This window comes from Pongo pygmaeus, chromosome 1 (genome assembly GCF_028885625.2).
Source record: "Pongo pygmaeus isolate AG05252 chromosome 1, NHGRI_mPonPyg2-v2.0_pri, whole genome shotgun sequence".
In the NCBI taxonomy this organism is placed as follows: Eukaryota; Metazoa; Chordata; class Mammalia; order Primates; family Hominidae; genus Pongo; species Pongo pygmaeus.
Genome location: NC_072373.2, coordinates 20,004,628 through 20,027,766, shown reverse-complemented (window position 1 = coordinate 20,027,766; position 23,139 = coordinate 20,004,628). Strand labels below are relative to the sequence as shown.

The 23,139-nt window shown below is 40.8% G+C and overlaps 1 protein-coding gene across 5 annotated transcripts in view; it reads left to right on the top strand.

Moving 5' to 3' along the window:
* Window positions 1-20,853, top strand: part of RAB4A (RAB4A, member RAS oncogene family) — a 34,066-nt gene extending 13,213 nt beyond the window's left edge. The window contains exons 2-8 of one of the 5 annotated variants that reach the window (XM_054488301.2): window positions 2,188-2,268; window positions 4,480-4,594; window positions 11,220-11,282; window positions 12,865-13,019; window positions 14,366-14,461; window positions 18,206-18,342; window positions 19,153-20,853. In XM_054488301.2, coding sequence (XP_054344276.1) covers window positions 2,188-2,268; window positions 4,480-4,594; window positions 11,220-11,282; window positions 12,865-13,019; window positions 14,366-14,461; window positions 18,206-18,321 — 626 coding nt within the window. In that variant the 3' untranslated portion in view covers window positions 18,322-18,342; window positions 19,153-20,853. Of the gene's footprint in view, window positions 1-2,187; window positions 2,269-4,479; window positions 4,595-11,219; window positions 11,283-12,864; window positions 13,020-14,365; window positions 14,462-18,205; window positions 18,343-19,152 lie in introns of those variants that run through there. The other 4 variants (XM_054488309.2, XM_063671343.1, XM_054488324.2 and 1 more) reach the window with 4 other exon arrangements.
* The last annotated feature ends 2,286 nt before the right edge of the window (window positions 20,854-23,139 follow it).

The following is a 23,139-nucleotide window of genomic DNA, read 5'->3' as shown; positions in this document are numbered from 1 at the left end:
TGGCTGGGCTGGTCTCGAACTCCTGACTGAGGTGATCCACCCGCCTCAGTCTCCCGAAGTGCTGGGATTACAGGCATGAGCCACCACGCCCATCCTTTTCTAGGGTTTTTCGTTGTTCTTAGTGAGAAAAATAGGAAAAAGTTCTTCTACTCCATTGTCCTGGAAGTGGAAGTCCACCTGGGCTTTAAGGGTAATTTTTTTGCACATCAAATGCAACAATGATGGGTTGTTGTTGCCCCTCTTCTCAGCCCTGTGAGGATAGTACCCCATTGCTTTCGGACCTTTGGAATCAAGACACCTAGTTTCTTTATAAGCCTTCTTTCCTTTCTTTCTTATTGCTTTTACAGTCTTCATGTGTATTCTGCAGTTTCACAATTGTGTATTTATGTGTAGATTTATCGTTATTTATTCATCTCATGGTTCAGAGTTATTTTTTATTTGAACAGTCCTTTAATTTTAATTCTATAAAATTCTCAGCCATTATTTCTTTTAATATGTGCTCTCTACCCTCATTCTCTTATTTTTTTAATTTCAAAATTCCTGTTAGACCCATGTTAGATCGTTTCCTTCAATCCTCCATGTCTCTTGAGTTCTTTTATATGTTCTGTCCTCAGCTCTCAGTACTGCCTACTGGTAATCTCCGGGTTTTATTGTGATTCACTAATTCTCTCCTCAGTTTTGTCCATTTTACTCTTTAACCTATCCATTGACTAATTAGTTTACAGACAGAGTGCGCTGTCACCCAAGCTGGGGTGTGGTGGCACCATTCTAACTCACTGCGGCCTTGAACCCCTGAACTCAGGTGATACACCCTCCTCAGCCTCGCGAGTAGCTGAGATTACAGCTGTGTGCCACCACACCCGGCTAAGTTTTTTAGTTTTATTTTTTTGAGGAACAGAATTTTCGTATGTTGCCCAGGCTGGTCTTGAACTCCTGAGCTCAAACAATCCTCCCTCCTTAACCTCCCAAAATGCTAGAATTACAGTTGTGAGCCAACACGCTCAGCCTGGAACTTTTTAATGCTAACAAAATTCTAATAGCATTATTTTTAGTTTGATTGCCTGTAACCGTGTGAATATTATGAGAGGTTGAATAGGCTTCATCTCTCAGTGGTGATTAACATAGTTCTTAAGAAACTGGTGACAGAGGTAGGCCATCAGTAAAGCAACACATCTTGGAGCTTAATTGAGGAGGGAGTGCTTGGTCTGATCTGGAAAAGAGTGTGGAGGTGACACTTTCAAAGGTACAAATAGAGGAGCCAGGAATACAGAGCAGAGCCTTTGAGGCCACAGAAGGAGTCAGGCAGCAGTGGGGATTAGCAGTGGTGGGTCAGGAGCAAGGGTAAGGAGTGGACTTAGCAGCTGAGTGAAACGGAGAGGAGGGAGTTGGTGTTCTGGTACTCCCGAGCTCCTAAGCTCCTAAGCTATGCAGAATTACAGTTCTTTGGTAACAGAAAAAACAAAGTGAATTAACATGGGTAATATGAAGTTACTGATACTACATCATGCTAATTAACAATTTCCATTTGGAAATCCTTTTTATTTCCATTTTGTAAAAAATAATATCCCAAATTAAATATATTACTATGTGTAAAGAAGAAATTATTCAGTTTGTCATTGAATCAGACAAATTTCACACTTGAAGTGCTGACCTAAACTTGGCTTATGCCGTTACAAATTACAGATGAGGGAAAAGAAGCAAGACCACGTAAATCTGCAAGCGCAGACAAAACTTATTTTTTTCCTTTTCCCTTTTCCCCTGCTTTTTAAAAAGAAGAAAGAAGTAGACTCTTCAAAGTCTACCAGATTTATTCTTTTGTACAGAAAACACTTGAAATTTCTAAACTAAGTTTGCTGCCAACTGAATATGCATATTTCTTTGAATAGTGGCTAGCAAAGGGACAAGTTTTATTCATTCCAAGAGTAGTTTTCAGACTTTCAGCTTGCAAAGTAATTATTCAAAGAGCACAGTTTGGAAAACCACTGAATTAACATGTCAGCCAAATATCTAAAATCCTTAAATGTGAAAAGGTAAGTCAACATGTATATTGTCATTTCACAAGATACTCAGTTACCTCTTTTTCCTGTTATATTAACAACTAAGATACTAAATTTTATGATCATGATCTAAGAAGAAATTCACAGCACCATTTTGAAGTTATTTTCACAGTCTCTTTTTATCTTTCAGATTTTTTGTTTAAGTTCTTGGTTATTGGAAATGCAGGAACTGGCAAATCTTGCTTACTTCATCAGTTTATTGAAAAAAAATGTAAGTGTCATCAAATAGTCATTCTTCCGTGCATGTCTCCTGAGAGCCCTCTCGCTCAGATTTGTTTACAGTAAAACTTAAACTTTTTTCAGAGGAAAATGTAATAGTTTGAAACTATTTTGAAGGGTTATGTTATTAAACTTTGGGTGATGTGATTTTTTATTAAGTTAGCATTTCTATTTAACAGTGGTTCAATGTACAGTTACTTATACTGTACATTTTCCAGATGCTGAGAGATCATATAGTGATGTTGAAGATAGCAGAGGGGTTCTCTGGCAGGAATCCCATTTCCTGACAGAGCAGCCAGAGAAGCTCTAGGCATGCATTTTGGATAAAATAACAACATTTGGTCCTCATAGTGGGCTTGTATTGTAGTTAAGGCAGTTGTTGTCATCAATTCTGTTTTACAGGCCAGAAACAGACCTCTTGACCACACAGCCCATCTTTTACCATCGATCTTCACTGTTTTGGTAAAGGAGGTTGAGTTTTTTATTTCAAATAATGTGAGATCTTGGAAGGCTGTAGAAGACTGTAGGTTTGAAAGGCCCTTAAAACAAAAAATGCTTTTATAATAATGGGAAGAATTGTGGAGAAAGACCTGTCTAGTTAGTGGCAGGTGGGTGAAGGCTCAAAAACAGAGTGTCTTATTAAGTTTATCTTAAGAAAGTATACGTGAGGCATGGTAGGTGGTGGGTAAAAAGGAGAAAGAGCCAGTTTGGGGTGTTTTGGCAGAAAGCTTTGAAGAATAATAAAATCCTAGAAATTTACTCTGCTACTTCCATTTTCATCACCCAAGAGCTTGTTGGAGCCTGTTTGTTTAGTGACATGGACCCAGTGTGGCTTAGTCACAGAACCGGTCCTTACTGAATTTAACAAGTATTCATTCACTGGATAGTTTATTTACAAGTTGCCAAGACTTTGTGTGGTACAGTCTTAGAAAAGAATACCCAGAGGGTTCTGGGCCAAGTACCCAGCTTATATAATCATTCTGTCCTCCTCAGAGAACTCCCCTGCATGGTCCTCTCCGCAACTTCTCACAACAGTGATGAACGGAAGGTCTCTCTTTGTAACCAGGATGCCCCTGGCCTTTAGTTACTGTTTTTTGAAGGATTTTACTCTGCATTTTTCCTGGTAGTTTACTCCTAATGGAATTTCCATACTAGTTCTATACTGTCTGGGCATGAAACAGACTAGCATAGTCACTGTAACCATTTATCTACCCTCTGCCCTGTAAATAATAAATCCAGTTGCCAGTGGCATCCCTGATCTCTGAAACAATTAAATTTTGTTCTGCAGTTACAAAATATAAACTAGCCAATGGACTGTATAGCCTAGCCATGATATTCAATTTTAGCTTATCTGTTTATCATCACAGAAATGTTCTTTCATAAGCAGTGTATTCCCACTGGGTTTAGCAAAATACTTATTTTGCCTGTCTCCTGCCCATTCAAATAGTACTAATTTCTCCAACAAATTCATCCCAAATCATTTCCATAGAACACTACGATTAATGAAATCTCAAACACCTGTAGCTTGCATAGGGTTTTGTTTTGGGGTTTGTTGGAGGGTGTATTGTTTTGGGGTTTGTTGGAGGCTATATTGTTTTGGGGTTTGTTGGAGGGTGTATTGTTTTGGGGTTTGTTGGAGGGTGTTTTGGGGTTTTTTGGAGGGTGCTTTGTTTTGGGGTTTTTGGAGGGTGTTTTTTCTTTGGTTCAATTTTTTTCCTCCTTTTCCCTTTTCCTCTGCTTTTCCTTCCACTCACTGTTATTTCTTTAGACTATTTAACCATTCAAATACAGTAGTTGAAACTGTCTCCACCTCATTACTTACTGAGTTCCACACCTGTCACTGGGCGTTATGCCCTTCAGAATGGTACCCTGGTATGTCAGCAGTCAACATCTGTGAGCATCTTAACAGTGCACAGTTGGATGTGGTTCGGATATGGCAGGGCTACCTTCAGGCATAGGTTTTTAAATGTATGATTTGTTTGGGGGTTTTGAGAAAAATCTTTATGTCTCTTTGAGAATAGGGGCTGTGTGTATTATCTTTAAAACTAAATGCATCTTCTCAGTGGAATGTTGGAGAATTGAATGGCTAGAGTAATGTCCATTCCCCATTGATGTAACTCTTGGTTTTAGTGTCACTTGTTTAAATCTATAAGCCTGTTAATGTTCTACAATTAAATATGCTGTTCTTGTTTTTCTTTTTTAGTCAAAGATGACTCAAATCATACAATAGGAGTGGAATTTGGTTCAAAGATAATAAATGTTGGTGGTAAATATGTAAAGTTACAAATATGGGATACAGCAGGACAAGAACGATTCAGGTAGCTTTTCTCTAACTTAATAAAAATATTTGAAAATTTGATTTAAAATAATTGATGATATTCTCTCAATATATAAGGTCTCACTCCCTCCCCAACACACCCCTTCCTTGTCCTAATCTCAGAAACTTCATTTTTGGAAACTTTGATTGACAAGACAGCTAAAATTCAGATTAGCTCTCTGCAGCATGGATTACTAAAGAATACAGGAGGATCTCTGGGCAACTGCATTATAACTCGGAGGCTGACCCATTCTCAGGAGGATGTGGCACTGTGTATTGTACAGTATGTTTCTAGATTTAAATCAAAGCACAAGCTTGTTTTTCTGTGTTCCTTTAAAGAAGAACTTTTTAAAACCTCTTGTGAGGGTTTGTTTTGTTTTACATTAACTAGAGCATGTTCTGATGTTTGATACACACTCCACAAAATATTCTCTCCACACTTTTTTTACAATAGGGTCATAACTGAGGCTCAGAATGACTTCAGTCATTGCAATGGGGTTACATGTTTAGTATTCTGTAACTACTAAAGCAAGAAAATAGATTAATATTTTAGTTGTGGTTTTTGCACAGATGCACAAAGTCAGAACTGATATTCATAGTTTTATAATTCAATGAAATAAAATCCACCCCATTTGTAAACATTTCACTTGAAGTTGAGTATATGTCGTATATTAAATAATTGAAGTTTGGCTTGGCACAGTGGCTCATGCCTGTAATCCCAGCACTTTGGGAGGCTGAGGCAGACCTCCTCACCTGAGGTCAGGAGTTCAAGACCAGCCTGGCCAACATGATGTAACCCCTTCTCTACTAAAAATAAAAAAATTAGCCAGGCGTGGTGGCAGGTGCCTGTAATCCCAGCTACTCTGGAGGCTGAGACAGGAAAATCACTTGAACCCGGGAGGTGGAGGTTGCAGTGAGCTGAGATCACGCCATTGTACTCCAGCCTGGGCAACAAGAGCAAAACTCATCTCAAAAATTAATTAAGTAATTGAAGTTCAATAATTGCTTCAAAAATACCATAACCACCTTTAATCACCATCATTTTTCTGGAAGCATTGATTAAACATGGTGGATTCAATTAGACATTTATGTCTTCCCTCTCAGAACCCCACTGAAATATCTATTAAGTAACTGAAATTGAATTAACTCAAAAAGGCCAAGATTGAGTGAGTGCACAATTATGATTGAGAGATTTCCAAAAAAATCTTAAAGATAGGAGGTAGATGGTGCTCTGACAGCAGAAGGAGCTCCACCTTAAGTGCTGTAATAGAAGCCATTTCTTCCTCCAGAGTCCCAGAAAAGGTCAGGATTTGGAAGCATCAGGTTCTACAGGAGGTAGAGGTTACAGAGGTTCATGTTTACACCCGAAATAAGAGGCTCAGTCTTTTACATTGAAATGGGGTCTAGACTAAAGGTCATAAGGCCCACCTGAGGGCGTGGGGTCAGGCCTGAAAAGAGGGAAATTAAGTGAAAATGAAAGCCTCTGGGCCCCAACCCACCTCCCCTACCTCTTCCCTGGTCGCTGGCAGCCAGGTGTGTATGTCCCACGTAGGAGAAAGGAGCCTTCTCTGCAGAAAAATGAATAGTCAGAAAGGAAAGGCTTGAAGGGACTGACATTTTGCTTTCCCAGTCAAACAGCCCAGTCTCTGTCCAGTCATCTGAAAGTAAAACCCTCCAAGCCCACCTGCTCCACCCACATATAAAGAGCTTCTTTTAGACTTTTTCATTACTTGCTCTTAATGATCAGGCAGAAGTTTGAAGAAAGTTTCTATAGCAAAAGAGAGAGCTCAAAGTAAAGAAGCTGGAACTTTGAGGGAATAAGAAAAACACACTAAAACCACAGTATCCTTAGGAAGAAGAGCAGAGATTGCATTGAAGTATGTAATAGAAACAAAGTCATACTTAAAAAGAGCAATCAGAATAATATGTTAAATAAACTTATGGTGAAAAATGGGAGAGATGACATAAAGAATCCTCCAGAATTAATCCAGAAGATGCAATGCCTATTAGGAGTTCCAGAAGAGAGAAGAGCAGAGGGAACAATAGAAGAAAATGTTTCACTGAAGGAATGAGATTCCAGATTAATTGGCCCACCTAAAATCAAACATAGTAAGGAAAAAGTCCAGACCAGAGCGTGTCATGTGAAATTTCAGAACACCACAGATGAAGTAAAGACGACCAGAAAGGTTCCAAGAGGGAAAAAGCAGCCACATATAAAGTGTGAAAAACGGAATTGCTTTGGACCCTTCCACAGCAACATTGGAAGCTAAAAGAAATGGAAGCATTGCCTTCAAAACTCAGGGTGAAATAATTCTCCAACCTAAAATTCTAAACTTAGCCAAACTGTAAGTGTGCAAGTAAAGGCTGAATAGTAACAGATGTGCAAGAATGAGGAGGAAGCCAAGATTATCTTTCTTAGAGACTTCTTAGAAATGTACTTTCTTAGAAAGTTTAGGAGGATATAATTCACCAGGACAAGGGCATGAACCCAGAAAGAGGAAAATGAAGCCAGCCGGAAGATCCAGCTCAGAATGGCACAGGTCTAGAGGGACGGTGAGGGAAGACGAAGACAGCAGTCAGTATGTGATGGCACTGCCCTTCCGGGAGGACCAGGGGAACAAGTGAGGGGCTCTGTAAGTGAGCTCACAGCTCTGTCAGAGCGGGGAAGAAACAGCTCTGAAATTCAGTTTCCTAAACCTTTTGTAGAAATGAGAAGAAAGAAACTGTAATATCCATGAGTGTAAGGGTTTTTGAGTTTTCTGTTTGTTTCCCCTGTGCCCAGAATAGTGTCTAGCACACAGGGGCGCAGTATGTGCTCTTTTAATGACTTAATTAAAGGAAACCCAGTTACCAGAAAGAGAGAACTCACCTCGCTTTCGAAGAGTAGGGCTCCCAGAGAGGAGTGAGGCAGGAGATGGCTGTGTTTAATTTAGAGACTTTTCGTAACATTTCACTTTAAAACTATCCACATGTATTATATTGGTTAAATTACTTTTGTAAGAAAATTTAACACCTCAAAGTAGTACTCTTAAATGTGTAAATTTGTATACTTGAGTAATTTGTATAAGAAACCATTTGTCAAAAGACAGTGTAGTAAAATAAATTTGAAAGTAAAATTTTAAGAAGTAGATGTGATACAGCTTGTCTTGAAGAGAACTCGTAGTTCCCTCTTCCTCTAGAAGCTAGGCGCCTGCTGAGCAAGAATAGAAAGGCGCTGTCTCTTAATAGATGTGAACAAGCGAGGCCTTTCCCCCTGCCCTAGGAGGGCAGAGGGTGAAGAGCAAACAGTCCACTCTGCACCTCTACCTGCCGCCAGTCCTTAAAGCGTGTACCTCTCTTGGTAACAGTCTCAAGGCAGAGAGGAAAAGCTTCAAGCTACATGAAGACCTTGAAGCTTCCTGACTAAGAGCTAAAAAGTACATTTAAAAGTAGCTCCTCTTTTCCAAGTAGCAAAGTAATAATTAGGAATTTTGTTTGTTTGTTTGTTGCAAGCTCCACGGGTTTCTTTGTTCTCCAAGGATAGTTCATTTCTGTGGTGTCTTTTTTTTTCTGACATCAAGTCTATGGGGTTTTTCTTCACACCAGCCAGTCGGATTCTCTGACACCAGCTGGGTGTCCAACACTTCAATTCACTTTTGACACTACCCAGAGTTAATGGAGACCCTCCAGGCTAAGGGCTTAGTCTCCTAGACTGCCACCCCTGCTTCAGACACCAGTCACAACTGGAGTGCCCAGGCTTCCTGCACTTCTTGGCCAGCTACAGATCTGGCAGTTCCCAGGCCCTCCATCCCTCACATCCCTGTCAGGTTGGAGAATTTGTTAGAATGATTCACACAACTCAGGAAAAACATTTTTCCTGGCATTTACTGGTTTGTTAGATAGGTGTCAATTCAGGCACAGCCCAGTGGAGGAGATGCTCAGGAGGACGAGGTATGGGGATGGGCCACCTCCCAGCACCTCCATGCCACCACCAGCCCAGGAGCTCTCTGAACCCCATCCTTTTGGTTTTTTTGTGGAAGTTTTATTACAAAGGCACGATTGATTAAAACATTATCCATTGATGATTGACAATCTCCAGCTCCTCTTTCCTCCCCAGAGGGCTGAGGTGAGGCTATAAGTTCCAGCACTCTCCTCACACGGCAAGGGCTCCCACGGCCATAGTCCCGATCCCAAGGCTCTCTAGCCTGCTACTCTTCCCACGATTATCTCCTTGGCTTACAAAAGACACCTTTATCACTAAAGACATCATAGAGTTTGGGCCTCTGTGCCAGGAACCTGGGACGAAGACCAAATATGTTTTTTTTTAATTTAATTAGGCCACAGTTAAGTTCTGGGAATGTCTAGCTAGCAGTGGTCCAGGCCCTGTGCTAGGCACTGGGATCCTCTGGTGAGTGAGACAGCAGAGCCCTGCCCCGTGGAGGGGAGGCAGGCAGCCAACACAGAGGCAGAGACAGAAAGAGCATCCCACCAAGTGGGATGGTGCCACCAAGTGGAGGAGACAGTGCGCTGAGATAGACAGAGGGGGTCCACTGGATGGCGGTGCTTGGGGAACGTTGCTGAGGAGACAGTGTTAATGAGACCCAAGGGACAAGGAAAGCCAGTGGTGTGATGAGCCCAGACGGGAGTGGCAGGGGCTGGCAGCAGGGAAGAGAATGGGGCCAAAGGGCCAGGTACAGTGACGGGGATGTCCTGACGTGGGCCTTGATGAGTTGGGCTGCTCTGAAGAATGGACTGTGGGCCACACATGGCAGCAGGGACAGCAGCGTGGGCAGACACAAGATTTGTGTAGTGTAGGAGACTGGACTAGGCTGGCGGAGTGAATGTGGAGGTGCACAGGAATTGAGAATGAATGTGGAGCTGATTTGCTTTAGAAACAGAGTGTGCGTGGTGTTGCCTCTTCCTAGGCCAGGATGGGCCTGGAGCGTGGGACCAAAAAGAGTTCTGCTCTGCAGATGTTAAGTTTGACATGTTTATCAGGCAGTCTCATGGAGATACAGAGGCAGCACTTGGATCTGAGCTGGAGACAAAATTCGAGTAGAATGTTAAGAGAGCCCAGGACCCAGCTCTGAGGAATCGCAATCCCAGCAGGGCAGATTCAGAAGAATGACCAGAGCCAGAGAAGTGGCTGGTGAGCGGGAGGAAGACTAGCAGAGTGCAGGGCGCAGAGGCTGCACGAGTGAGTGAGGACAGAAATGCCCGCGCCAGCTTCGGTTGCACAGAGGGTGGGGACCTTGACAGGCTTTTGGGGAGTAGCAGAGATGAACACCAGGTTGGGGGTAAAGAAGAGGAAGCTGCAGGTAAAGACAGCTCTTTCAGAAAGTTGGATGTGGGGCCAGGCATGGTGGCTCACGCCTGTAATCCCAGCACTTTGGGAGGCCAAGGCGGGTGGATCATCTGAGGTCAAGAGTTCGAGACCAGCCTGGCTAACATGGCGAAACCCCGTCTGTACTAAAAATACAAAAATTAGCCGGGCGTGGTGGCGGGTGCAGCTACTCAGGAGGCTGAGGCAGGAGAATTGCTTGAACCTGGGAGGCGGAGGTTGCAGAGCGCCAAGATCGCGCCATTGCACTCTAGCCTGGGTAACAAGAGCGAAACTCTGTCTCAAAAAAGAAAGTTGGATGTGGAGAAGAGCAGACAGTGGGGCAGTAGCTGAAAAGATTGTGCAGCATATTTCTGTTTTGTGTTTTAAGATGGGCGGTACCAGAGCCAATTTATTTTTATTTTGCTAATAGGAAAAATCCTGAACTCCTGGCTTTTTTTTTTTTTTTCTTTCTGTTGCCCGGGCTGGAGTGCAGTGGCATGATCATAGCTCACCGTCACCTCGAACTCCTGGGCTCAAGCAGTCCTTCTGTCTCAGCCTCCTGAGTAGCTGGGACTACAGGTGTGCACTGCCATGCCTGGCTAATTTTTTATAGAGACAGGGTCTCTCTCTGTTACCCAGGCTGGTCTCAAACTCCTGGCCTCAAGTAGTCCTCCCTCCTGGGCCTCCTAAAGTGCTGGGATTATAGGTATCCGGCCACTAATGGGAAAAATCTCACAAAAAAGGAGAGATTGACAATGTAGGGGAAAACATGTATGACTGAAAGACGCCTTCTTGAATGTGAGAGTGGGTATGACGTGGTGGGACACTCAGTTTTCCCGTAGTCATGGGACAGGGACGCAGGTGGGTGCAGGGCCGTGGTGACTGTGGATTCCTGTGGTGACTATGGATTCCACTGCCCCAAGAGGTGGCGAGAACTGGAAGAGATGGAGAAAGTTGTGCCGGGGAGTGGGGTAGATGAGGAGCCCACAGAGAAGTGAGTGGATTGCTGAGCCCCTTAGTGTCCATCTAAGGGGTGGTGCTGGCTTCCGCCTGCAGACAGCTCACCCTGCTAGGAGTTCTCGAGACATCCATCAGAGAACTGCATCCGCTGTGAAGGAATCTCCTACTTGCCACAGTGATGTGATTTCAGGCAGAATAACCCCTCACATGTATGTTCAGATATCTTTGAATCATTTCTCTTTTAAACCAGTGTCTGTCCCTGTGTTGTGGTTTACAAAGCAAGCATGGGTGTTTTTTCTTGGGAAGGTGGGATACAGTAAAGGGTCTCAATTGGTTGAAAGTAAAACCAGTATAATTCTTCCAGGTCCGTGACGAGAAGTTATTACCGAGGCGCGGCCGGGGCTCTCCTTGTCTATGATATCACCAGGTAATGCCAGCTCCTCGTGGTGAAGAAGGGTGCTCAGTGCCCTGCAGCCCAAAGGCTGGTCTTGGCGAGGTGCCCTCCGTGCAGTGTGTGCTTTGTGTGTCCAGGGATGGTGGTGTGGCTGGCATCCAGGAAGACCCTTAGCCCTTCCATCTGGGGTCTCAGAGGTCTTTGAATGAGCCCCTCCCACTGCTTTCCCCTGCAGAGAAATGTGTTTGTAAGGTTTTAGGTGGATAAAGCAATCCATGCTATTACATTACATTTCTTGACATGATGCTTGGACACTTTCCTTAAGGTTCACAAAGCTTTATGTATGGAAAGTTATTAGAAGTGAGTTGAGAGAGGGTGAGGACACAGACTCTGGGCTGAGACTGCTGGGTTCAAATCCCAGTTGCAGTCACTAGCTGGTTGACCCTCTCAGGCCAGGTGCTGCAGCTGCCTGGGCCTTAGTTTCCTTGTCTGTAAGATGGAGGTAGTAATAATCACATGATCCTCAGGAGGTTATTGGGAGGTTTAAATTAGTTAATGTGAAGCACTTAGATCTTCACAAGCTGTTTGTGACATATGGCAATTTAGCTGAAATAAAATAAAAAATTCTGTTCCTTGATTGCACTGGCCACATTTCAGGTCCTCAGAAGCTACATGTGGCTGGTGACTACCATATCAGAACAGATTATAGAACATTTCTATCCATGAGGAAATCACATTCAGCAGCGCTGATCTCAGTAGCACTGTCTTAGAAATGTGTCATCTAAATGCAACACCTGGGGGCCCTTTCTGGGTAGGAACCTGTCCAGTGAGAGGATGTCACTCAGCCGCTTCCCTCTTCCAATCTGTGTCTCGGGAGCCAGGCGTTCTGAGAGGAGGCAGGCAGTTTCTGGCCCAGCCCTTCCTGCACTTGCCCAGGCAGTGAAAGGCTCAGCCTGCTAAAGTGTGAAGTCATCAATCAGGCTAGCAAAGGGCCACGAGAAGAACTCAATCCTTAGACACATGAGGGCCAAAAATAGTAAGTCTGAGAGTTGGTCCTGGAGTCAGACAGAGCTGGTCAAGTCCTGACTTTGCCACTGGCTGCTGTGTGACCTAGGGCAACGTAATTAATCTCTCTGGGCCTTGGATTTCTCAGAGAAAAGGGGAATAATGGCAGTCTGTGTCATGGAATCCTTATAAACAATCAATGTGATAAAGTCCTGTAAAACAAAGTGCTGGCACATTGCAAGGATTCATTAAGTGGCAGCAATTAGCTATGAAATCTTGCCTGCCAGAGTCTAGTGCCTTGCACATGCTAAGAGCTCAATAGATATTTGTCAGATGAATGAAGGAACATCTCTTTCCTTTTGCCCTATGACTGGACAAACGAAAAATAACAAAATATCTGACTTACTGTCTCATTTTACCGGAAACAAAACGAAACAAACTCTGTGGGTATGGTATATACTTGGTGCATTCACGTTGTCTGAGTTATCTTAAAGGTGTTGGTGCCATTACCCTAAAATGTTGAAAAGCGGTATGAGTAGTGAGAATGACTGGAAAGAGTTGCTAGTTTTATAAAATACATGTATTATTTTCACAATCTTATATTACACAGCCGAGAAACCTACAATGCGCTTACTAATTGGTTAACAGATGCCCGAATGCTAGCGAGTCAGAACATTGTGATCATCCTTTGTGGAAACAAGAAGGACCTGGATGCAGATCGTGAAGTTACCTTCTTAGAAGCCTCCAGATTTGCTCAAGAAAATGGCAAGTGACCTTTTATTTCTTACTATTTTTCAAATGGCATATTTGAGGATAATAGCATTTCTTTGAATTTAAAAAATTGGAATTTCAAGATTAAATTAGATTTAGGAAATGTGGAATTTCCAATTGCTTTTTTCTATAAATTAGACCTATTTAGCATATTTTTAGTATATTGCATTCTGCCTGCAGAAGTTACTATAATGATAAAAGCAAATGTAGTAACATTATGTAATGACTTTTCAGTCTAAGGTCTTTGAATATTAGAGATCTTGGGCTAAAGTGAAATTTATAACAATAATATTTAAAGACTCTAACCAAATGATGTCATTATTTTTTAATGTATTTTGAAGGAAATTTGGTGAAATATTAGCCCAAATAGAAAGGGAAGCGGAAGAAGAAATACTTGGCTCATTGGCTTCATTTGCTAAATTTAAGTCATTTGGTTATAGGCGACTTTGAAACTTTTTTGAATTTCCATATCGAATACATGAAAATGCCACGTAAAATTAATGATTGCTTAATTAATGGATAAGAGAATGATTTTTTAAAAATTCAGACATTTTAAATAACTTTAATTTTTAGAACCAAAGACTAGAATATCCTAATATCAGTATTTGGACTCTAAGGTTCCAAATTGTATTGTAACTTGACTAGTTTCTTGCTAAGAAAATAAACATGAGAGAAATCCATATGCCATCATGACAGTTTTTAAAAAGCTGTTTAGAAATCAGAAGTTTAGAATGTTAACAAAGATGAAAAGGAATTTAGATGTCATCTAAACCCGTTTTTACAAGTGAGGATACAAGAGGCTAGAGAGGCCATGGTTTGCTGAGAGGGCAAGCAGAACAGGCCCTTCCGCTGAGATGAACAGCCACTCTGGTGGGTAGAAAGAGTATTATCCTATACTGTCTCTTCATGGGCTGTATGACAGATTGCAATATAGTCCCCTAAAAAGTGTAAACACTGGTAGGTCATATTTGTGGTGACACTCAGATTGTTTGAAGAAGGACATTGCAACTTTCCCTGAAATCAATGGCAGGGCCATTTTGGCAAGCCAGCTCCTTCCTGATGGGCTCTCATTTGGCTGGGGAAGCCTGGTTGCTTGCTCAGCCCCTTCACAAGGTTAAGTGCTAGCACAAGATAGCAGTTACTTTTCAGAAAAGGCTAAAATTCTTCTAACATTTAAAAAACACATAATGACATATATTGATTTTATATTTACAGAAATATATGGTTTTAGGTCATAAATTATATTTTGTCTGCTTTTCTAAGAGAATGCTACACAGGCTTTTGTAAGTGAAAATTATGATCATTTTCTAAATATGACTTTTGTTTGATGTCCATTTTAGAGCTGATGTTTTTGGAAACAAGTGCGCTAACAGGGGAGAATGTAGAAGAGGCTTTTGTACAGTGTGCAAGAAAAATACTTAACAAAATCGAATCAGGTAAAAGCCTTTCCATTAATCAACTTTTCTTCTGCATATTTTACACTGTAGCTCAGTAGATCACCTTTTAATTAATAGTTTCAGGAGTGATTTAGTAAAGAATATTCTCTCTGTACCTGCCAACCTAAAATCATCACATATGAGTTCAAAGGTCCTGTTCTTATCAGGATGGTTTCCATGGTGATGAAAGTGGATGGGCACACCAGCTCAGCTGTGGAAGGGTAGTCAAGGTTTCAGGAAGTGTTTGCATTTAGAACCATAGTCTTTCTTTGGTCCTTCACTAAACGGAGGAAGAATAGGCCTTTGTCCACTCTGTCAATGGCACGCTAATTCTGTTGGGCCAGTGGTCATGTGTAAGGGAGTTATAGGTACATGGTAGTGTCGATTGTTGCAGATTGGGCATCGTGGAGCTATGGAGTCCAGAGTAATTTTATTTCTGAAGCTTACTGAGCATGCCTCAATTATAAAATGCCTCGTTTTTGTATTTGTTGCTTATTAAAATAATTTAAAATAATCCTAATGTAGGCAGCTGACGAAATACTGTGCAGTTGTCATTTACTAAAGTAACTATATATGGGCATCACCTTTTAATTGATTCATTCAAACATCTGAGTGCCTATTTGTCAGATGCTGGGATACAAAAATGAATAAATCACACCCCTTGCCCCCAAGAAACTGTCTTTCATGGGAGACAGTCAGAGGATAATTATAATATCACAAGGCTGATGTAGTAATTGAGAGATGCACAGGCTCAGGGTAACATGAAGAAGGGCACCTGCTCCAGCCAGAGGATGGAGGAGGTGTCAGGGAGGGCTTTCAGGAGAAGGTGTTAGATGATCTCAATCTTTCAGAATATAAGGAAGAGTGAGCCAGCAAAGGGAATGAGGAAGAGGGAATAGCAGGAGAAAAGGTTGAAGAAAGGCAGGAGCCAGCCAGTCCTCATCAAGGATCTAGAACTTTATCTTGTGGATTACCAATTCTCAACCCTGGATGAGCACTAGAGTCACTGAGATGCATTAAAAGTTCTAATCCCAGGCTCTGCCTCTGGAGACGCTGAACTAATTGGGCTGAGGTATGGTCGAGGCACCAGTGTTTTTAAATGTTCACTCATGCGGTTCTAATGTTCATCCAAGATTGAGAACCAGTGCTGTAGGTGGTGGGTTGTCAGCAGGTGGGTGATGTGATGGGTTGTGACTTGAGATAAGTCATGTATGTAGGGGGTTATGTTGAAAACAAACTGAAGGGAGGACAGGCCTGGAGGCCAGGATACCAATTATAAGGCATTTTTGAGTAATCCTAGTAAGAGATGACTGATTAATGCTTTAACAAAGATATGGAAGCAGAGATGGAGAGAGAGAGATGGATCTAAGATATATTTAGGCAGTAGCATCTTACGACTCATATGCCCAATAGTGGGACAGGACAGCTGATTCTTAGGTGGGACAAGGTGAGGAGGAAGGGCAAGCAGGGGAGGAGGAACCAAGGATGACTCACAGCTATCACACTGGTGTCTCTAGACAGAGATAGGGTGGAGCCAGAGGAGAAGCAGGGAATGTGAGGGAATAAAGATGGCTCTGTTGCGAATGTGCGGCCTTTGCGGTAACACTGAGACATGCACATGGAGTTATCTAGTAAGCTTGGGGAAGAGTTCCTGGCTGGCAGTATAAGTTTGGGAACCATCAATATATAGGAACAGCTAAAACTGTGGAAGCAATGTGATCGTCCAGAGAACAATGTTGAAGGAGAGCAGTGATCAACAGAACCCTGGAGTTGGAGGATGAGCAGAGGAAGAGGAATCTACAAAAAAGATGAAAAAGGAAATGGTCGGAAATGTGTGAAGAAAATCAAGGGAATGTGGGTATCACTTAAGCCCTAATTATAAGCAAATCAAAGGAGTGTTCATTATGTAACGTAATAGTAACAGAGGGAAGCCTCATAAGCTAAGACTGAGCTGAAAAACACACATTTGGATGGGGAATAGAAAGTCAGTGATCATTTTGATCAAGAACAATTTCAGCAGAATTATGAAGGTAGAAGATGGCCGTCCGTCAGGAAGAAGTAGGAGGTGAGCAAGCAGAGTGTCCACTCCTCTCCTGAGGAAGCGCAGGCTGGCACTGTAGGGTGCAAAGGGTTAATTTAAAGCCAGGGTTGTGGGTGATGGGAGAAATTCCAGTTTAAATGCTGAGGGGGAAGGAAAGAAGAATGGGTGAGGAGAGAGCAGGGAAGAAGGAGGGTGCTAGGTGGAGTAGGAGGGAGGAGAGTCGGGCCCAGGTGGAAGGGCTGGGTTTCAACAGAAGTGGACATGTCATCTTTTTGTATTTTTTTTTTTTTATCAGAAAGAAAAAAAAATTACTAAGCTTGGTACAAAAACCAAGACTCTGTTACATAAATCATTACAGTTGGTTTGCTGTTGAGTATTATTAAGCTCAGCATGAGGTTGTATTTACATGACCTTGCTATTTTAATATTGTATCCCTGAATGCATCAGATAGAACAACTCATATACAGTCTTCCAAGATGTGTTTTTTTCTGAGATCATCAAAATCATAAGTACCTCTAGGTGAAAAAAATATAAGGGTATAAATCAGGATTCTTCAGCAGTACTTTTTATTTTTTTAATGGGTAATACATTCAAAAACCATTGTTTTCTTCCCTTTTTTTAATATAAAATGTATCATATGATAGACTACCACGCCTTGCTTTTTTACTTACTATTGTATAACCTACAAATCATTACAAATCAGCATATAGTTTCCGTATATACATAAATACATAAGGTACATATATATAACACCTAATGTCGTACATATATATAACACATAATGTCATACATAATGTGTGTGTGTGTAATGTGTAATATGGGTTGAGTATCCCTAATCCAAAATGTTCCAAAATCTGAAACTTTTTAATTGCCAACATTGCCACTCAAAGGAAATGCTCATTGGAGCGCTTCAAATTTCAGATTTTCAGATTAGGGATGCTGAACTGTTAAGTATAATGGAAATATTTCAAAATCTGAAAAAATCCAAAATATTTCTGGTTTCAAGTATTTTGGATAAGGACCGCTCAACCTATATTTGGATAAGGACAGCTCAACCTATATGTTACCATAATTCATGAGCCAGTCTACTTTGGACATTTGGGTAGTTGTCAGTATTTTGCTATTATAAGTAATGTTACAGTAAATAATTTTATATATATATATATATATATATGTTTTTTTTTTTTTTACATGTGCATGAGTCTGTGTGTCAGACGAATGCCCAGAAGTGGAATTGCTGGGTCAGAGAACATAAGCATTTGGGATCTTGGTGTAGAGGCTGTCACATTTTCTCCTAGTGATGGGCTTATTTCACTAAAGCCATGTCCACAGCGTGTAGTATCATCATACTTGGACTTTTGGCCCATCTAATAAGTGAAAAATTGTATCTTTGTAATTTAATTTTAAATTATTTTATATAAATAATATATTCACATAATTTGAAATTCAAGAAGTATAAAAGAGTATGCAATGAAAAGTCCCCCTGTTACCACCCCCTCCTGTCCCCAGCCATTCCTTATGTATCCTGCTAGAGATGTTTTGTGCCAGTGCAAGCAAACATATATATAGTTTTTTCCTCTTTATTCAGAATGGTGGGATATATACACAGTGTTCTGTACTTTGGTTTTTTTTTTTTTTTAATCTATTTTTGGAATTAAAGAAACATAAAGCCTTTTTTAAAAGAAGACTTGCTTGGTCCTTAGGTGAGCTGGACCCAGAAAGAATGGGCTCAGGTATTCAGTACGGAGATGCTGCCTTGAGACAGCTGAGGTCACCGCGGCGTGCACAGGCCCCGAACGCTCAGGAGTGTGGTTGTTAGGAGCCAAGGGAGAGCACACAGGTAGGTTTGGACACCTCCCCGCCCCGAGTTCCTGGCAAGCTGAAGTGCAGAGGCCTGTTAAAGCTTTGGGAAGCTGCAGTATGAAAAAGAGAGGATCCCAGCCGGGTGCAGTGGCTCTAATTCCAGCACTTTGGGAGGCTGAGGTGGGCCAGTTGCTTTAGTTCAGGAGTTCGAGACCAGCCTAGGCATCATGGTGAAACACCATCTCTACAAAATACAAAAAATTAGCCAGGTGTGGTGGCATGCACCTGTAGTCCCAGCTACTCATGAAACTTAGGAGAGTTGCTTGAGCCTGGGAGGCGGAGGTTGCAGTAAGCCAAGATCATACCACTGCACTCCAGCCTGGGCGATAAAGTGAGAACTGTCTCAGAAAAAAAAAAGAGAAGGAGAAGAACCCATAAGTTAAAGTTGGATGTTCTAACTGAAAGAATTGAAACTCTATAGGAAATTCTCATGCTCTTGTTCAGAAAGAAAGGAAGGGCAGTTGGTGGTTGACGGGAAGGGTGAGATATCCTGATTCCTTATGTCAGTGAGGAGCCCTTCCTGGATTGATTGAGGTCTAAATGAATGTGCCTTTTGCTAAAACAGGAGGCCCATTTATAAAATTGACAAATGTCTCCCTTTAACTTTTTAAAGCTTCTTCTTTTTTCCCATTTACCACAGTGGACGTTTTATTTATAGTCGACATCATGTAGTAGGCACAGACAAGTATTAAAAGACAAGATATTCACGAATTCTCTTTTAGGCTTTAAGCTGTATTTACTTTTGCATTTATACGCAGATTTTGAAATTGTTCTTAATATTTTTTAGGTGTTCATACAGTGGCATTTGGGACACAATCGTTGGAACCTGAAGAATCTGAAGTTTTTTTTACCACCATCCTTTTCTACTCTGTATGGAAGTAGATCTTTATGGGGAGAAGAGAATTTGGGGTGTTCTGCAAGCCAGTCAAAGTGGCACAGCAAATCATATAAATCGAATTAAATGGACAACACCGTTAGATGTGTATGTAAAAATTTTCTGTTTCATATTTTCCCTTTCACTTTCGGTTTAAAACATGCTATGTACTGTATGTCCTGTAGCCCAGTGTGTCTCCACAGCATGGAATCTGATGTATGATATGATAGAATGTGGCACTAAATGCAGTTTCAGATTTTATTTTTTTTAATCATATGAACTAAAATTGTCAATTGTGAGGTGTGCTTTTCTCATCATGTTGGTTATATTGCACAATTGGTTATATTTATGACCTGATATTCAAAGACTCTGGCATTGATAGCCAGTGTGTTTTCTTATTTAATTCCGTTTACTACGTTCTACATGGTGTTTACGTGATCCACACTTGAAATACTAGATCAGTAGACATTCACTAATATACCAAAATAAAATGAAAAATGGAGTTTTTCTGTGAACTTTATACTGTCCAGCTCTGTTGATTTTAAAGCCTCTTCATCCAGGTCAGTTCAGGAAGTATATCTGGAGTACCTGCTCTGTTTTAGGCTGTGAGACTAGCACTAAGGATTCTGGTACCTTTACCCAAACCTACTGGGCTACTAATACTTCTCTCAGCAGTTGATAAAATACAATAGACCATGTAAGCTGGGGCCACTCATCCATTTCCAGTTTGCTGCTCTCCCTGCTAGAAAACACATTGTTTGTACTGTGCTTTTTCTGGAATTCAGTATAATGGCATCACTGCCTGTTTTTCACATCTTTTGTTTCCTGTTCATTTTAAGGAAACCTACTAAATCCAGTTAATATTAAAAGGACACCACTCATTAAGAAATTTCTTTATGGCTTCTGCTGAATACTTAAATGCCTTACTACAGTTATCAAGTTGACATGTTTTTAATTCATATAAGGTATATTGGGTATATTGAAGTATATATTGTATTACAAAGACTTGTTCTTGTATTTTAAAATGTCAGTGCAAAAAATATATGGTAGAACCTTTCTTTAAAGTTGAAATGCAGTATTATTTAAATCTGAAAGGTTAAAAAGCTTTCTTCATCTTACATATGTTCTTCCACTGTGACTTTTTAGTTGAAGACTAGTAAATTAACTTTTAGTTAGAAGATGCCTACTGCTTTTGTTGTTTATTTTAATCAGCAGAGCACAGAGACACATAAAAACTCTGGGAAATGACTAGGATAAAAATATCAGTATGTATCTGTTTTAGATATTTTGAGTTTTGCTTTTTTTATGCCTCGAATATTTTATTTCAAAAAGTATCTGAAGCAAATTCTCAGACTGAACTACTTCTTAGACCTCACTGTAAGAATGTTTTATTCAATGTCTCATTTATGATAGATTTGCAAGCTGCTCATTTTTGAACAGCTTTTTGCATGGGATAGGAGCATGTCTATTCTAACACATCAGCTTATTCAAAAGCAAGAATTTTAAAAATAAGATAAATGTAAAGTTGTTTTATAGACGATCCTGTTAATTAAACCACAGACACCATATATCCTTCTGCATCCTTTGACCAATAAAAGTTGCTGGAGAACCAAACCATGGTGGTTCTTAATCAGGCTTTGCCTTTAGGGAGAATGAGGAGGGGAGATAAATTGGTATTGTTCAGGCTAGTAATAAATGTCATGTTTCTATTTCCCGCAACTCATTAAGTTTTCAGGAAGCTCTTAATTTAGATTTCTAGGAAAGTAATTATTCAGTCTTCCTAGAAAAAGATTATAAAGACCATTTAAACTGGAGATTGTAATTTATTCTTTTACAGTCCAGCATTTAGGTGAAAATGAGAACATCACAATTTGGGAAGCTGTAATGGTTTCGTTGAAAACATTACTTGTGGCTTGTATAAGAGTGGCTGAATTCAAGAACATTGATTCCTAGCAGATCAATAATAGTATTTAAAGAATCTGATGCTAAAATTAGAAACCTAAATGATTTGTAATTTGTACTGTGACACAGCAGATGATGTTTCCTTATTTTCTGTCATCTTTTTATGTTTTTGGAGAGGCACATTAGAGGTGCTTTAAAAAAAACCTGTGAATTTTTAATATTTTGTGGTGCCATTTGTGAAGCACCTCTTTCCTGATCCATCTAACTCCTCCTGTACATACAATCTGAGTTTGTCCCACTTGTTGACTTGGTTACTTCCCTATTGTATTTATTTCTTTAAAGAGTTGTTTTAGAATTTTAGAGGAATTTATCTGAGAACACAAGATTTACCACTTTCAGTAGGACAAGTGACCCAAGTTGTTGGTCACCAGCCTCAAAGGTTAGAAAACACTACCTACTACCTACTGATAGAAAATAATGTGGTTAGGGAATCTGTTTTTTTCTTTTAAAAGAGCATTTGTGTACTTTTTTCCTTCATATATCCCCTTCATTTTTTTTCTTTTTCTTTCTTTTTTTTTAATTTTATTTTTTGTAGAGACAGGGAGGGTCTCACTGTGTTGCCCAGGCTGGTCTCAAACTCCAGGCCTCAAGGGATCTTCCCACCTCAGCCTCCCAAAGTGCTGGGATTACAGGCATGAGCCACCATGCCTGGCCCCCCCAGATTCTCCCTTTATATACTTATAAATTTTTTATAACAGAGATTTTCAAATATAGAGAAAAATAGCCTGATGAACCACTATATCAGCCAGCTTTAACAATTGCCTACATTTTGCAATCTTGTTTTCTTTATCTTTACCCAGCATTTTCATGCTATAGTACTTGAAAACATCCAAGGCATCTGTCATTTCACCCAAAAATACTCAGGGCCGGGCGCAGTGGCTCACGCCTGTAATCCCAGCACTTTGGGAGGCTGAGGTGGGTGGATCACGAGGTCAGGAGTTGGAGACCAGCCTGGCCAACATGGTATAACCCCGTCTCTACTAAAAATACAAAAATTAGCCAGGCGTGGTGGTGGGCACCTGTAGTCCCAGCTACTTGGGAGGCTGAGGTGGGAGAATTGCTTGAACCCGGGAGGGAGAGGTTGTAGTGAGCCGAGATCATGCCACTGTTCTCCAGCCTGGGCAACAGAGAAAGACTCCATCTCAAAAAAAAAAAAAAAAAAAAAAAAAAGTAGGTCAGTATGCATCTTTGACGATAGCATTTTCTAAAAATTTTATGAAATTTCCATACCATTGGGAACTTACAAAGCCAAGGCTATTTATGTTTTTCATATCTTGCAATCATATAAAGTTGGTTTTCTGGTATGTGCTAAAACAGCAAAATGTGTCTTTCGTGAAGCATTGGAGGCAGTGACTTCCCAGCATGTGTCCAGTTGTACAGAAGTGCTGTTCCCTGGCCCAGGGGCAGTTGTACCTTTAGCAGGGACACCAGGACCATCAGCCTGCTATACGTAGCCAGCATGGCTTTGGAGGGCTGGTACCCCTTGTTGTACTGGTTTTAAAACACTCCTGCCAATGTAATAACATGAGGCATATTTACTTTAAATCATCTCTACAAATTTGAAGATCGCATCTTCAAACTACTCTATTTGAAGAATGTATTTTACTGTAAAGGCAACATTTAACTTTGATGCATGCTTGTCTGGACCATATGTAACTGTATAGAAGGGGGGTTGAGCCATTCCTTTTTTTGTTTGTTGTTGTTGTTGTTTGTTTTTTTTAATTTTCAGAGACACAGTCTTGCTGTCACCCAGGCTGGAGTGCAGTGGCACAATCATAGCTCACCACAGCCTCAACCTCCTAGGCTCAAGCAATTCTCCTGCCTCAGCCTCCTGAGTAGTTGGGACTACAGGCATGCACCACTGCACCAGGCTAATTTTTTTTTTTATGTTTTGCCTCTATGTTTCCTAGGCTGGTCTCAAACTTCTGGCCTAAAGCA